This window comes from Nicotiana attenuata, chromosome 2 (genome assembly GCF_001879085.1).
Source record: "Nicotiana attenuata strain UT chromosome 2, NIATTr2, whole genome shotgun sequence".
Lineage (NCBI taxonomy): Eukaryota > Viridiplantae > Streptophyta > Magnoliopsida > Solanales > Solanaceae > Nicotiana > Nicotiana attenuata.
The window spans coordinates 9,478,351-9,495,138 of NC_031990.1; the positions used below are offsets into that span (position 1 = coordinate 9,478,351).

At 39.0% G+C, this 16,788-nt stretch overlaps 1 protein-coding gene across 1 annotated transcript; it reads right to left on the reverse strand.

The window, feature by feature from the left end:
• LOC109244034 (putative 1-phosphatidylinositol-3-phosphate 5-kinase FAB1C) lies at positions 4,315 to 14,195 on the reverse strand. The gene is made up of 11 exons (XM_019411062.1): positions 12,922 to 14,195; positions 11,558 to 12,334; positions 11,322 to 11,475; positions 10,895 to 11,239; positions 8,928 to 9,599; positions 8,516 to 8,847; positions 8,283 to 8,409; positions 7,982 to 8,146; positions 6,359 to 7,849; positions 5,939 to 6,205; positions 4,315 to 4,853 (listed from the first exon to the last, which is right to left on the reverse strand). Exons 1-11 carry the CDS (start codon positions 13,389 to 13,391, stop codon positions 4,599 to 4,601), a joined length of 5,055 nt encoding a protein of 1,684 aa, XP_019266607.1. The 5' UTR covers positions 13,392 to 14,195; the 3' UTR covers positions 4,315 to 4,598.

Consider the following 16,788-nt stretch of genomic DNA (forward strand, 5'->3'; position numbering starts at 1 on the left):
TAATATCAAGAACGAGGCATGTTCAAACCTCCGAACAAGACCCATTTATTACGTGCTAAGGCATTCGATATCTTTGCAATCATAAAGAAAAGAGCAAAAAGAAACAAGCTAAAAATGTCGAAGGGAAAAAGACCTTATATATATATATATATACACACACACACACACACACACACACACACACAAAAACGGCCTCAACAAAAAATACAAAGGTGCAAAAACAAAGAAAAATCTACAAGGACATAAGCAACATGGTCTTCACCGGAGCCAGCTTCGCCATCAGGACCACCGGGGTCTTCTCCGCCCCCGGATCTGCCGAAAGCCTCAGAGTCTTCTTCATCCTCGGGATATGCCAACTTCTTGGCCTCGGCCTCGAGCCCCTTAGCACTTTCGATCTCAGCTGATAAATCAAAACCCCTAGCATGAACCTCCTCTAGGGCCTCCCTTCGGGATTGCCGCCTCTCATACTCAACAATGTCTTTCAAGTGGTCCAGGGCTGCCTCGGTATCAGCTCTATACTGGGCCACCATCTCGTCGGCATCGTCCTTGGTTATTTCAGCCATCGACTTGGCCGCTTTAAGTTCCTTGGCGAGGGTCTCCTGATTGGCAACAACCGAGCTCAGTTGAGACTGGAGCTCCTCAATTTTCTGGGACAGTCACTCAGCCTTCTCCTTCATCGCTCGAAGTTGAGCCTCTGCCAAAGCCAATTGCACCGGGCAATTTCCTTTTTTGAGGCCAAGCGGTCCATTTTGCCTTTTCACTCTTCGGCGTCGACCTTGATTACATCCATCTCGGCCCGAATCTGGTCGATCCTATCAATATTCTGTTGGACCTGCGGGTTCTGACTATTAGTCAACGTGTCTAGCTCATCGAATTTACCTGTTCCACTAGGTCGGCGTGTTCTTTCTGAGCCGCATCCAACTCGGCTCGAAGGCTCTTAGCCTCTCCTTAACGTTGCTCACTAAGAAGTTTGTACATGTCTCTCTTCTCAGCGAGCTCTTTGACTTCGGCCTCGAGTTGGCTCAGCTCATCTCGATACCGGAGGAAGGTCTCGTGGTGAAGTACCGAGGCCTGCAAATATGAGAAGAAATGTTAGGATCACCAATAACCAAAGCTAAAAGATGAAAAGGTTTGGTAACACCTTACCCGGTTCAGCGCCTGTTGTGCTTCGTTGAACAGGCATAGGGAATCCACCTCGTTCGTTTTTGCTTGGTCTCCTTCAGTTACCAGGCACCGGAGCTAACTAGCTACCCAAATGAGGGCGGAAAGAACCCGGGCATCCTCCGGAACGGTAATGATAATCGACCGCTTTCGACCAGGATCCCTACTCGGGGCAGGGAACCGGTTGACCATTCTTGGGCTCGAACTAAGCCCATCTTCCCCCGAGGATGAACATTTCCTCGGTACTTCTAAGTCACCTAATCCGGTGACGTCTTCCGTGGCGGTGGAGTCCACGCCATCAAAAATGCTTTGGAGGGGATCGTCCGCTCCATGGACCCCCTCATTCGATTGCTCCTTCGTCGCTTGAGCTTCACTAAGCATCAATTCCGTGAACGAAGGCGATCCCGTTATGTCAATGACACCGGGCGAGGAAGAACCATCATCTTGAAGGTTCTCGACCCTCACTGCTGCACCGGCCTCCTAAACTTGAGAGGAATTGGCCTCCGTTGTTTCCCCCTCGGCTGTCACCCGTTCCTCGGGCACAAATGACTCATGGGCCAAAAAAAGATCGTCCTCCTCGAGCTCGTCCCTGAGCTGTAGGAGTGAGTCCGAGTCGAGAACTCGGGAGCTGGTGCTCTCCTTTAGCTTACGCACCAGCCTTCTTCGCGTTTTCTTTTTCTCCGAGCTCGGGGAACTCGGAGTCCTTTTTTTTCTCTTCACTTCGGCCCGCCTCGGAGCAGGAGACTTAATAGGAAAGTCCTCGCCACCAACTAGAGGCTTAAGCTCGACGTCCTTAGGCAAACCTGTGAAAGAAAGTAAAGACAATAAGAACCTGATGTTAAAAGAAGAAGCCTGACACAACCTATTCAGGAAGGGAATCTTACCATGAGAACGGGCCTCCTAACGGCCCTTCGAAAGTTTGCGCCACATGCGCTCGGAGTAGGGCATCTGCGAAACGATACCTTTGACCCACTCCTTGATTCGAGGGACAACATTGGGGACTCGAGCAACGACTGCATCACCACGAGTACCGATAAGGAAAAGAGAAGTAAACATAAAATCAACAATTGAAGGGAAGTTCTACTTACGTGATGTATTCCACTTCTCGGGGAATAGCCTGCATTCAGCCGTAATCAAGTCCGACGTCCTCACTTGGATAAAACAGCCTTGCCAGCCTCAATCCCGGTCCTCATCAATACTTGAGAACGGGGCCTTGCTGGCCCGGCGCACCAGCTTTATCAGCCCGCCTCAGAATATTCGGGGACTGTACAAACGAAGTAAGTGATCCACAGTAAAATGGCATGATTCGACTTTGTCCACAAAAACCCGCAGGAGGATCACGATCCTCCACATGGAAGGATGAATATGAACGAGGCATACCTCGTACTCTTACAAAAATCTATGATGACCGGGTCCACTGGTCCCAATGTAAAGGGATAAGTATAAACACTCAGATATCCCTCTCATGGGTGGTAATGGCCTCCTTGGGGTCGGGGACCACTGTGTTTTTATCGTCCCAGTTGTAGTCTTTTCGGACAGTAGGGAGGACCTCTTCGGTAATCGAGCATATGTATCTCGAGACCTCCTCAAACAGACCCTGTACAGAGGAAGGCTTTTCAACTTCGAAAGCATCATTGACCGAGCATCCCCGGGGATGAACATTTTCAGGGGAGGTTTGGGTACTGGTTCATCAACAGCCAGGCCCGGAGCGGTCTCTTCGACCTCAGTGGCCGGCCGCGAAGTAGAAGGAACTTCTTTCTGGGGACGGTTTTGGAAGTCTTTGCCATTCTTTCAGAGAGTAAAAATGGAGGGAAAACTGGAAAAGATGAGGAAAGAAAGAAAGTGGAAGGATTGGACTTGTTGGCTTGAGAAGAAGATGGGTAATATTTTTTGCAAAGGACCTTGAATAACGGGGGTAAAAGTGCTAAAGAATATTAAAATCCTAGGGATACGAGGGTAGAAGGTTTGATGTAAAGTAAAAATGAACAAAGAAGGTGGTATTTATAGGAACTCGGCGACGTTTCACATTAAGGGATAGCCGACCGACGGCTGACATGCGTTTAATGCCATTATGACTTGATTGACGAGATGTTTCGGATGTTTTGTCATTTCTGTCACGACGTATTGAAGTAGGAATCAGGAGCTCATGTCGTTTCTCATCGTTTACTCTCCGAGAAACGAGGGGACTATCTCGTGATACACCCCAGTTTCTTGATAAGCCAAGCTCGAGACATGGTGGCAAGGGGCCGAAATCGAGGTGAAGTTCTCATCGAGACGGAGTTCAGGGGCGTAACGCATCCTAGAGAATATCGGGGTCATGATTCGGGGCCGGTCCGAGCTTTGAATAACTTCGAAGGATGTTGTCATGTAATCAAGCACGACCAACAGAAGGCCGTGATATCCGTGACCGGTCAGGTATCACGGCGGGGATCTCGGCATGTATCGATAGGGAACTGGCAATCAGTTAATTAGAAGATTTTTATCTTTTATAAGAATTGTACCTAGACTGAGACTCTCCTACTATATAAAGGGGGTCTGATGTTTCATAACACACGTTGTAACACGCATTCCAAGGCAATATATTATTATTTTTGTCTATCATTAGCTCTTATCTTGTTCATCAGTGCTGGTCATAGTGAGGCCGGATCGAGGGGAAAGATTTCACTAAGGCTAAAACTATCCTACGCGTGTGGTTTGAATTTATCTTTACTTGCTCAATCTAATCCACTTTACTGCTTTGTGTCAAATTAATCCACGTATCCTTAAAATCACTTATAAAATCAATTGTTATCCGATTTTGAGGGTAAACACACCACTCACTCATGCCAGTTTGACACAGTATTCTCATAGCATAAAACGAAGACTGGTTGACACAATGTCCACACGCAACCTAGCATGGACTTAGAAAAAAATTGCACAGATCACTTTTAGCCCTCAGCCGAAGCTATTTATATCTAATAGCCACAAAAGTATATAAAATTTGTATATTTTTTGTATATAACATACAAAAATGTACATATATACAAACAATATACAACAAAAATATAATTTTTAGGCTATTATTTTGAGAGCGGCTATACAATGTGTCATTTTCCCTAAAAAATTCTAAATCAAAATCCGGATACACGGTACTAACACTGATGATGCAGTGACTAATAACAGAAATATAAAAAGAGACTATTAGTTACCTGGATGAAGCCTGTAAATGTACAGATGGTTAATTCAAATGTACACTTTGCCAGATTTCTCAAAACACAAGATGACAGTTCCCTATACCTTTTACAAGGGGCCAATTTGCTACCCCTAATATTACAAAAAGAATATAATGTACCAATTGGAATAGATCAAACTCTCTTCCTGCAGTTCTTTGCAAATACCATTTTGTTTTTGCTTATTGGCAGAAAGTTCTGGGAATGAATATAATGAATTTAAGATGTTCAAGATGACCATTGATCAGGCACTGTGAGGAAATAGCTTGTCATCGCTTTTCTGAATCTTTTCTTGTATTGTTTCGGAGAAACAATAGTTGGCGATGCATTCTTCGGTCCACCAAGTATGCCGGATGCCTTAACCCATGTCTCCAAGTGTTTGTCCCAAGTATATTGCCTCATGAAATCTATGATCCCTACGACTAGCTCCTTGCGCTCTTCGTCCACACCAACTAACAAAGAGTAATCCATCACATCAACCGACTGCCAACAAGAGCAACGTTTATTAGTCATCGCACAAACTATCCACGTAAAGAAGAGAAAAGAGAATGTAAAATAAATTGATTGAATGAACTCAATGGAGCAGGTTTCAAGCACAAAGCATTTTACTTCAGCACTAATAAACAATTACAAACCAGCTAAAGGAACATGTTAAATCAAATATAGCGCCTTCCAGTCCAGCAAAAGTTTTGTCATATCGTAGTGTGACAACCTAAACAGAAGAGCCCTCTTAGCGAAACTTCCTACGAACCATACAACACTGTCAAACTACAACATTGCTATTATAGCGCATCATCTTTTAGTAGTATATCATACGTCTCCAGATACAAAGAGTGATTTAGATGAATTATGTACTGCATATTGCTGTGCAAATCAAACATCCTTGGTCAAAACAGAAACAGTTGGGTTCTCGGGTATGGCAACAGATAGATTGAAAATCAATACATTAATAGATATGCCATGTCCGCCCTGTAATAAGAAAAATCCTAATAGTCAACCTTCTTAATTTAACTTTGCACAGTTCAAATTTGCTACTAATAAATTTAATACTTTAGGTCTTGCTATTTCTCCTTCCTCCCTGCGGTTCAAAGCTCAATTCAGTAGGGTGTATAATGTCTACTGGATTTCCTACATTTGACTCGTAAGACATTTGCTCTTTGCTACCCTTCTCTCTTACAGCAAGGCCATATGCGTACATACACACAGACTCATATTTGCACATCCATTAGCAGGAAATATAACTGAAATAAGCAAACTGGTCTGCTTACCAAACCAAAGGAGACTAGTGTATCCCCCACTATTAAAATTTTTCTTTTTCAAAAAACAAAAAAAACGTACTATGCTTTTTAGGAGTCTTTTAGCCCTATTAGAGATTCTTATGCAATATGCAAATAGAAATATAGTGAAAATTTTGTATAATGTTCGGCTGGATGATAAAACGTGGAAACATGGTCAACGAGGATTCATATAACCAACCCAACTTGTTTGGGACAGAGGCACAGTAGTAGTAGTTGTTGTTATATATAAAAGAAATCTTGAGAAACAAATTTGGATGCTAAGCAGCTTACCGCCAAAAAGGATGTATCATTCCAAATAGCTCTCTCCAGGCTTCTTTTCGCTTTGCTTCCAAGAAATATAGGTTGGGTACGCAATGTTTCTAAAAGATTCATGTCCAATAACACTTTGTTTGCCCCAGTTTTGTCGGCATTGTAACGGGATCGTAGAGAACCTTTAAGATCATAGACCTTAGATATTGTTCTTCCAAAAAAGAGATTCTCCATCACAATCAGATCCATTTTTGTTTCCCTGCCTCCTTTCAATTGTTTAACTGAAACCTAGCATATACAACATAAATTAAAATAGGAATTCTGCAACAAGTTTGACATTTTCGAAAAAAAATAAAATGAGAGAAGTATATCTATTCACCACCAAACCAACTGCATATCATGAACAACAAGACAACAGAAAGAGAAACAAGGGAGTCCAACCTGATATATTCCCAGAACTTTAGCAAGGGAAGTTGGACTTCTTGAGCTAACAGAATCTGTTAGATATTTGAAGTAGTCGGGTCCAAAATCTTCAAAAGATTCTAACTCAGTTTTCTGGACTTGTTTAATTATGAATCTTTCGTCCAACGACTTAGCGAAATAAACATTGCTCTTTCCGCCTTGAGCAGTCCATCGCTTGCAACGGCTTATAGACCGTATAAAGTCCAGTTCATCAGGACAGTAGTTCTTCCTCAGCGCATCAAACTGCTTAGCAAAGTAACAAGTGACAGAAAACTTTACCTTTCCCCCGGCATTTGGAGATTCGTCCTCAAAAGAGATCCTTAGGTGAGGGGAAGTCTTGGAATCTGCAAAAAGGGAAGTAATAGTACCGGAAGCATCTTCGGAACCATAGCTTCCATAATTGATATAATCCATGTCTGAAGAGCCAAAAGACTGCCAAACATTAGAAGCCGCTCCATTCTCCTTGATGCCGTTTGTGTTCCAACCCGTTTCAGTCACATTTGGCTTATCGGTGACCCGGTCTTTATACTCTTTGGAACTAAGAGCATAAGATATTATGCTAGTAGGTTCATTGTCATAAACAGCTATTACTATGTCATTGTAGCCAACCATTAACCTGGCTCCATCATGTACAAGAGATGCATACGAAATAAACGAGGGTGACGAACTCATTAGGAGATTAACCTTCTGAGCCTCACCGGGTGACATTTGAGAATAAGTTCTCTGAACACAGGAAACAGGGTCTCTGATCATATTCCTATAGTCTCCAGAAGCATGAAAAGATCTAATTGCTGTTAAATGCAACGAAGAAGGCGGCAATCCCTTCTTGATTCTGTCTTGAAGTCTCAGGGCAGAGTCGAATGAGTTAACTCTTGCTGGTGATTTTAGCCTTGCAAAAGGAGGATAATCAAGTTGCCTGAAAGGAGCAGCTTCAGATCCATTCCGTTGTAATATCATATTTATCTGAGTTTTTTTGGGAGATCGATCAGTGCCAGTCCAAGCAGAATCTATCTTATCAGAAAGAACAGAAGCCGCTGAAGGAGCTCGTTCCAAGGATGTTTTATTAACTGCATTCTCTCCTTCCATCTGTGTGTCCTGTGTTTTCTCGAACTCACACGAGGTAAACATGGAGCCTTCCACCAGCCCATAAGGTGACTCATGAGTCTCCTCCTGTTCCGGATATTCCTCTAAGTTTGAGAAGTCAATTTCAGTCTCTTCATAGACATGCTCAAGAGGGTCATTCTTCAGAAACATATTGTTTCTCCAATCAGTCAGCTCGTTACAAGATCCAGAATCCTCTGAACCCACTGAACCAGAGCTCTCTTGGAGGAGGGACTCCACAGATAAAAGCCGACGATCCCAAACATGTGAAGAAATCACAAGGGAATGCCTCAAGCGATTAAGTTCAAGAATGTCAACCGCTATTTGCCCTTGTTCTGAAGTTTCTGCATCAGCAGTTTGAAGCAAGTCCTGTTGTAGAAACAAACAGAAGCAACTGGGATAAGGAAGAAGACCGCATTATCTTACATGCTTGAACACATAAATTTGCCATGAAAAGGAAAATGCGCGAGTATTAGACATTAATCTCTTGTTGGTACTTACATGGTAATCGCTCTTTTCTTTCACAAGTAAGTCTTTCAACTCCATGATGCAGTCATGCACTTCAGTTTTATCAGATGGTTCATGTTCTAAAGAGGAACTTTTCTCTTCAATCCTGCGAAAAGCACTGGATATCTCTGCATACAAGGCCTTGGCTTTGCACAATAGCTACAGGAAACATAAGATAGTATTATACATAGCTATTTAAAAGCTAACACTAAAAAAAAAAAAAAGGAACTAGAAAAATTCCAAACACGCAGCATCATTGCAAGATAATGGAAAATATTTTTGGAACTTATAGCACCTCAGCTGTTTCTTTCTGTAACCACTCCTGCTCTGTGTAGCTACTGAAATCAAGAGTTGATGGAGGTAAACGAACTGACAGAATATCAATAGGAGAATAGCGGAAGAATGCAATTGTACTACCACACCTGCACAGGCAAATGGAAAACTTTATTCTCTAAATAGCAGCACTGAAAATCAATAATTGAATGATCGGAGTGATTGCACATTACTGGCAGAAGACAAACTACGCACCCGTAAAACCGGAGGCAGTCCCTTTGGAGAGAATGACCACAGCTAGCAACACGGTTGGCAGTTGCATTGTTTGAAAAACTAAGTTCCAAAAACTTACCAAATGAGAGTCCCCAAGCAGCATCTGACATTACTACTCTAGGAGTTGCTGGTGGGATTCCCTCTATTTGTGCACACTTGAGACATCGATGCCACATCCATATCTTTTTGTCGCATTCACCAGGCAGCTTCACTGAGGGTAGCCGTCTAACATTTATAGTAAGGTTCCCTTGTTGGTGCGTATAACAAATGACGTGGTCCTCAGCTGGCTCCTTGCATGATTGACATGAAGATACCTGGAATATGAAGTGCAATACATAAATAGCTTGAAAGAACTAAAAATTGGACATAAGAAGATGAGCCCTAACAACTTTACCTGACCAAAAAGATCATCCTGAAGATATCTCCCGAGTGGCTTGTCAAAAGAGCCATAGAACTTTATGCGAAGAAGCCGAGATCGTTCACATACACTTCCATTTAGAACACATCGACTAGAAAATGATACTAATATGCTTTGATGACTGTCAGCAGCTGAATAGAATTCATTAGAGGGTTTAATTTCATCTGATCTCTCAAGCTTCGACAGCTGTGGCAATTCTCTTGGTTGACTCTCCAGTTGACCTAAAGTTACTTGTGATCTTTCACCGGTTTGATTTTTTGTTTCAACAGATTCAACAGGTCTTATATCATGTAAATTGTCAAGGCATGCAGTAGAGAGAAGATCTCTGTCTCTAGAATCATCTAGGGTGGGTGGTTCATTACAAGGAGGGTAATGATGCTCCAACGATGACGCTGGTAACCCAACATCGGCATTGCAGGCGGCAGATCCTACATTATCAGCAGTATGAGAAATCACTGAAATAGCATTGTCAGCAGATATCATCTCTGGTATGGCAATTGAGGGTGTTACAGACAATTTAGGTAGACTAGCACCCTCATCAGCAAGGAACGATGTTTCAAGGGACAGATGATATGCCGCAAAGACTGCATACTGGAAGACTTTCTTCACCTTCTTGAGCTCTTCACAACACAAACCCCTCAGCAAGACCTACAAAACATCAAATAAAAGGACAGTTAACATCTGATCCTTTATGACAATACATTACATTCTGGAGATCTTTTTTTTTTCCTTTGTTTAATCCTTTCTTTCTGAAAAAACTCTTTTTGGGCAGAAAAGACCATGATCCGCATCAATTCACTGAGTAACGAACAGGATGAAAATTCACTAAGCATTTTCAAAGTCAATACAGCATATTATGACTGGTACTTGATGATTAGCTTCAGCCTATCAAAGCACAAGCAACTTAGAAAGTTTTACTAGAGTGATAATTTACTATTGCAGATGGTGTACATTATAATTGACCGCTTCTATTTCACCAAGTTCTTGTAAAAAGTCCACTACTTGGAATTGAGAATGTACAGGTGACACAAAAGAAATAATCAGACACAGCCTAACATAAGTATTATATGATGAAAAAATGCCTAATGATATTAAAGTCAAAACGGAATGTAAGTATAGGTAATTTTCGAGGGGGTATGACGTAGGTCTGTTTTGTACAGAAGTATTAGTAGACCAAACAGGATGATGGGAGCAGATCATTTTGCTCAAGTTAATCATCTATGTATGGTTTTTTTCGGCTTATTCTGTCTTCTCTTTCCCTCTTTTCTCATTGCTCCCATGGAAAAAGCTTGCCTTTCCTTCAAGTAAAACTTACTTTCCATGATATAGCGGAGACCATATGTCAAGGTTTACCGTGAATATTAAGACCACTGATCTTTTCAGTTACGTCCTTTTTTATGATGCCCAAAATGACACCAAGCAAATAAGTATTTCACAGATGATTGTTGTGACAGCTCGCTCTTAGGAACATGAAATTGCAGAATTGGCATTATGACGTCCAGGGCCTTAATAATTTGTCTGTGAAATCAAATCACTGTTGAATTTGAGTGACAACTATAACAATTGCCAGAATTTCAGTGACAACTATAACAATTGCTATATATTATGGATGCGAAAGTTGTGGAAAGAAGGCATGTCATGCTCAGAGACTGGTGTAAAGCACTTCCAAATAAATTACATGACAAGCAGGTGAAATTAGAAACGTAGCCATTCAAGGAAACAGAAGAGTGGGTGACGGTATTCTGCATAATTAGCAGATACAAGTAATAAATAGAGAACACTGAAGAGCCGAGCCACAGAATTTCACAATTCTAGCACAAGGTACTATTTAAATCCAATGTACTTATGAGATATGGATGATATAAGTCTTAATTAGAGCTCAAATATTTAAAAGTTTCAGCACAAGAAGAACCAATGTTGGAGTCTGAGGCAGAAAAAATTACCGTGCAACCTAAACGCCTAGGACAACCATCAAAAAACATCAAAGTTTTTGATGGCTTCTTGTTGAAATGGTTTGGAGGTTCATGCTCTTCAGAAACTTTTTCTAAGTGAAAGAGCTCACAATATCCCAATCTTGCAGTGGCTATGTTATCGATGGACGGAGTAATAACAGCACCAGTGCACCTAGCTATCCGCTCCAGCAGTGGCCTCTTAACATTTAAAACCAAAGAGATCTCTTTTGCCAAAAGATGATCCTGAGCATGAGAAGATACACTTTTCTCCACAAGTAGCACATTAGGACGGTGGGCTTCGATTCTTGAAACGATCATCTTCAAATGCTCCCTTTCCTGTTAGGACAATACAAGTCATAAACTTGTCTCTAATTGCTCTTATCTCAATCATAGAAAGATAGACAAATCAACCAAAAACCTGTTGCAATAATGTGTTAAAAGATGCCAACTGATTGGGAACTCTTTGGTACTCTAGTGCTCCTCCTAATAGAAGCAATCTAGCATTTTTGTAGTGTGAAGTCATGCGCTTGTGTTTAATATTCTTTGTACAGACTACTCCTTTAACAAGGTTGCTGCATTGAAACAAAACTGAATGATGAGACATGAGTAAGCAAGCCTAAGACCCAAATGTTTAAAGAAAAGAAAGTATTTTACCTTTCCCTTGGGCTTCCAGAAGCTACACATTTAACCTTTACGTAATAACCAGGATCCATACTGCCTCCTTCACTGGTATCTGGCTTCACGAAATTCGCAGCTTGCCATGCTAGTGATGTAACTATGTCAACCCAATCATCGGCACTGCTTTCTTTCCCTGACTTTATTCCTTCACCTTGCAATAGCTGTAAGACAAGAGCCCTGAAATGCCCCTGTACAACCGCTTTTAAAGGTTCCTTGTGGTCTACATGCTCCTTCTCATTTTCAGGGAACACGGTGGTAAGGCTCGCACCTGAAGAAAACATTGCACCTGACTCTCCAATTTCATCATCCTCATCATCGTATGAGAAGAAATTATTTTCTGCCTCGTCATCTTCATCGGGTGGAGGAGGTAACCATATGAGACTGCCATTTCTAAGATCGACTGGCTTTTGCTTCCCTAACTGGTTCCGATACACTGACAAATTTTCAACACTATCATCAGCAGTCTGTTGTGGATCCTTTGCCCCTTTCTCAAGCCTTCTTAAAACATCCAAGGCTTCTTGATCAAAGGGACCATCATCATTTTGATCTTGCTGTACAGAATGCCCAACTCTATTGGAAGTAAAACGAATCCTAGAGGGGCTGTCTGATGGACTTGATCCAACTGACCTTGTATTGTTATATTCATGTCTAGTACTAACACTACTTGAATCTATATCTGAATTATCATGAAAATAGCTACTAGATGGGCTAAAAAATTGGTTTGTGCAATCCCCTCCTTCGTCTTCATCACTCCTGAAATTATTTTCAAAAGCAGCTTATAAATATAAATTTGACAGAACTCCACAACCAAATGAAACAAAAATGCCAGTATATTTCGATAGTTAAACAAAGAAAAAAATGTTTTGGTTAATGATCATAAAGTTAGATATGACAGTATGACACATCATAATATTTTCAGCGTCTAATACTTCAAGACAAGACAACTCTGGGTACTAATCCAATTCTAATATTGAGAAAACATATTAACGCCAGGCTCTAATACAACCAATGTTGGAATATGAATTATGCAGGATACAGAGGCGGATCCACGATTTAAATCATATGGGTTGAACTTTTGAAGTTTTTAGCGTTGAACCCATTATATATTTAAAGTCATGGGTTCGTATGTACTATTTTTTACAATTTTAATAAAGTTTTACATATAAATTTTTACTCCGTGTCGAAAGTTATGGGTTCAATTGAACCCGTCAACGATGCACTACATCCGCCTCTGGCAGGATATATGTGCTTCCATTTAATATGTTAAAGAATTTGAAAAGCACATTATCTTGATAACAAAGTAGTTGCAAAATAGAGGATATGATAACCTCATCCGGTACCTGCTTGGCGAGTGATGGAGAGATACTGGAGATGAATGATTTGAAAAGGTTGCAAAACCATTCTTGATTGCAAAATGGGAAGAATAATCATCAAATTTGTCAGTACCAAAATCTGAAGGATAAATTTTGTCACTAAAATTGTTTGCACCTTTATGCCAAGTCCTTAGATTAGAACACAACTTGCAAGACTTTATACCAATCACAGTCCCTTCTGATTCAGATGCAACAACAACATCATCTGAAGATTCATAATTGTGCATACAATCACCACAGAAGAGTCCATTGCAACTTTGGCAATTGTATTTTTTGCAAGAATCAGTGAACTTCAACTTGCATTCCCAACAGGTTTTGCCACTGTCAAAATCCATGTTGCATTTGCAATCTAACAAAGTTGGATCACTCGTTCGCCACGAAAACCAAGACTTAATTTTCTCAATCAAATCCAGTAATGAATTATCAGGTACTCCCATAGACTGGCAGTAACCCCACAATCAGAATAATCACCAATTCTGCCTCAATTTGATCAAAGTTTATAACTTTTCTCCTAATCTGTTAATTGGAAACACTATTAAACCCACAGTAAAAATGGTGGGTTTATTTCTTTTCCTTTCTGCAAGTTACATATAGAGAAAAAAGTTTCTCCCAGGAATTCACTAAATATTGGAAAGGGGGAAACAGATTACAGTAATTTAGATACACACCAAGTCTGGTATCTACAACTATTAATTATAAGATCTAAACAAATAAGGAAATGAAATTAAAGTTTGTTTGACCAAATTTCTAGAACTCAAGACTAAAACAACCAGCTCAACCAATACCAGAATCTTCTACATTTGTTCCCAAGACTGAATTTTTCATTACAAGCAACACAAAATTTCCAGATTTAGTTAATCAAACAGTTAAACAAAAGAATCCCAGATCAAGAAAACACAAGAAAAGGAAGTGGGGGTGTATAAAAAGTTGAATTCTTGGTATAGAGATGAATTGTAAATGGTTTAAAGAAGAAAGAGTAGAAGAATGAAAAGGAGGAAAAGGAAGAGTATTAAGGAGAAGGTTCCTTTACTACTAATGGCTCGTATCTCCATGAACATAATAACCATAATCTGCTGCCTCTTCTTCTTCAACAATAATAATATTTTCTCTCTCTCTTTACCATATTTCTTGGCATAGTTTTTGCTTTCATTTTCACTTCTCAAACTACATTAAAATAATCTACCAAGTATAGTATACACTTAGTACAACATGCAGCTTAACAAATAACAATTCACATGCATACACAATTATATACAACATAGTACTAAGTCTTGGCGTAATCGATAGAGATGCTGTCATGTGATCACTAGGTTATTTGAACCGTGTAAATAACTTCTTACAGATAAACTGCGTATAATAAACCCTTATGGTCCGGACCTTCTCGAACCCGTACACGAAAGCTTAGTATACTAGGTTGCCCTTCTTCGATTCTCTCTAGCTTTACTTTCAATCACTATCCACTTTATCTTTCTTATAGTTTATTATGTCAAGAAAATGACACCCTTTTCAACTTGTTCTATATTCTTTTCTCTTTTCTTGGTTATTTGACTGTTTTCTGTTTGGTTAGCATTATATAATTGTTTTATTTTCTTGGTTATGAAACTCCTCTTAACCAGTTGTGTCTATTCTTTTCTCAGTCATTGGTTAGCTTCGGATTTATTAAGCTATAATTAAAAATTATTTTTTCCTCTGAAATTCTATAAAGGGTATTCAAATTCTTGAGCTGCTATTGGTCAGAAACAGCGTATGGAATTAAGTATTTTGTCTGCTCCAGTCAGCTGCAGTACGCAACTTGTAAAAGATTTTGGCTTTTTTTAAAAATATTTTATGTTGGAATATTGTCACCATCTCATTCTCCTTGCGTGTTGCCACGAGTGAATTCTTTTTCTTTTTTCTCTAATGGAGATTAGGCTGGTAATTTTTTCTTTCTAGGTGCTAGACTAGTAGAGAAAAAAAGTACACAGTCACACCTTTCTATAACAGCATCCCTATATAGTAGTAGTTATTTACTATAGAAATCGAGTTTTTTCGGAGCCGAATATTATATTATGTTATAATATATGTCCTCTATTACAGCACTTTACTATAGCAGCAAATAAATTTCGAAACAAACGAGGTTGTCATAGAGAGGTTTGACTGTAGTCAAATCACTTAATGGAGTTAAAATTTAAAGTTTATGAGTTTGGAGTTCTAACAATTTTTATTTGTAATTTGTACATACTTTGTGTTGAATGAATTTCTCAAGATAAATATAAGGTTTGAACTAAAGTGATCGGGTTCAGCCGATCCCGTACCGTCAAAGCTACCTAACTCTCATACCAAGCAGGGGGCGTATGTATAACTATACCGACGGGTTCAATTGAACTCATAATGTGGAGCATAAATCTACGTGTAGTTATTGAAATCGTAATAAATAGTAGATATAAACTCATAACTTTAAAAATATAATGAATTCAATTCTAAAAACCTTAAAAATTCTGCATCCGCCTCTCATAGCCACCTTTAAAATCTTTTGTTTCAAAACTAAAAATTATGATAAAATACACATTTAATGTATCTTAACATCATAATTTAGTTCATTTGTTTGTAAATATTTTCCTGCGGTAATAAAATTTCTAATTGCCTACCCCAAAAAAAAATAATTATAATTCAGTTTAAGTGTGGCTTATAACATCATAATAATGTGGCTTTCACATGAATACTTAATACACATTTAATGTAGATGGCATACTCGAATTTCCACATAAGCTCTCGAGGCATTGGACTATATGGAACTTAGTTCGAGTGATTTGGTGATGGGAAAAATAGTTCGAGGGAGTTTGTTGGGTTTATGAACAATAGTCTTTTACGTTGATAAATAAAAAAGAAAAGGAAGCTACATATAAATTTTAAAGATATGTTTGATGTTGTGAGACTTTGTTTAAGCAAATCATACAAGCTTGACTCAAAGCGAATAATCTTAATGCACAAATAACTAAAATTTATAATTTTTTAAACTCTAGCCGCCTCAAAATTAATTTTAAACATGCCTAACTTCTTTGCCAAGGTCTAAAGTTTAAACTGTTATAGCTTTCCAAGTTTGATTTTCTTGAATGCTGTATATATAATTATTTTATCTATGGTATTGGATGCACAAATACTTCAGAAACACATCAAAGATCTATTTGTAAATCATATAAGTGTTCGAGTGGAGTTGCAAATAAAAAGAAACATTTGACGTTGCATCAAATATGAGAAATTTTATTTTGTGTCTCACATTTCACGTCATACTTATATGAGGCCCTTAATTATATGTATCTGGCCTTGATATCACATATATTAACATAATCGATATCGAGTTAACTCTTGACCCATATTGAAAAGTCTTAATTGTTCGGTTTGTTATTATCTCATTGATGAGGGTTCGATTCCTAACTGGTAAGCTCCTCTCTTATTTTCCCATAGTATAATCTTTTTTTAAAGAAACAAATAAAGCTAATAGCACTATCCAAAATAATGTGAAAATATTAAAGTCTATATACTTAACCAACATGACATTTTAATAAAAATATGTGAAAATCGAATCAAAGAAAGACTTGACTGTTATAAATAGAATTGTATTTAAGGTGAATGTCTATATTTTAGGGTTTGTTAATTGGTGGCTAAGTCACTTTTCCCCAGTAAATAGAGGGGTTCTATTCCATTGTAATTGATCCCAAATTCAATAAGAATTCTCTCTCTCTCTCTCTCTCTCTCTCTCTCTCTCTCTCTCTCTCTCTCTATATATATATATATATATATATATATATATATATATATATATATATATATATATATATATATATATATATATAT

Coding starts and splice junctions, on each gene's coding strand:
- LOC109244034 (XM_019411062.1), bottom strand. CDS start 13,391: ATGGGAGTACCTGATAATTCATTACTGGATTTGATTGAGAAAATTAAG. Junction 11,240..11,321: donor TTAACACATTATTGCAACAG/GTTTTTGGTTGA, acceptor TTGTCCTAACAG/GAAAGGGAGCATTTGAAGAT. Junction 7,850..7,981: donor AAGAAAAGAGCGATTACCAT/GTAAGTACCAAC, acceptor TTTCTACAACAG/GACTTGCTTCAAACTGCTGA.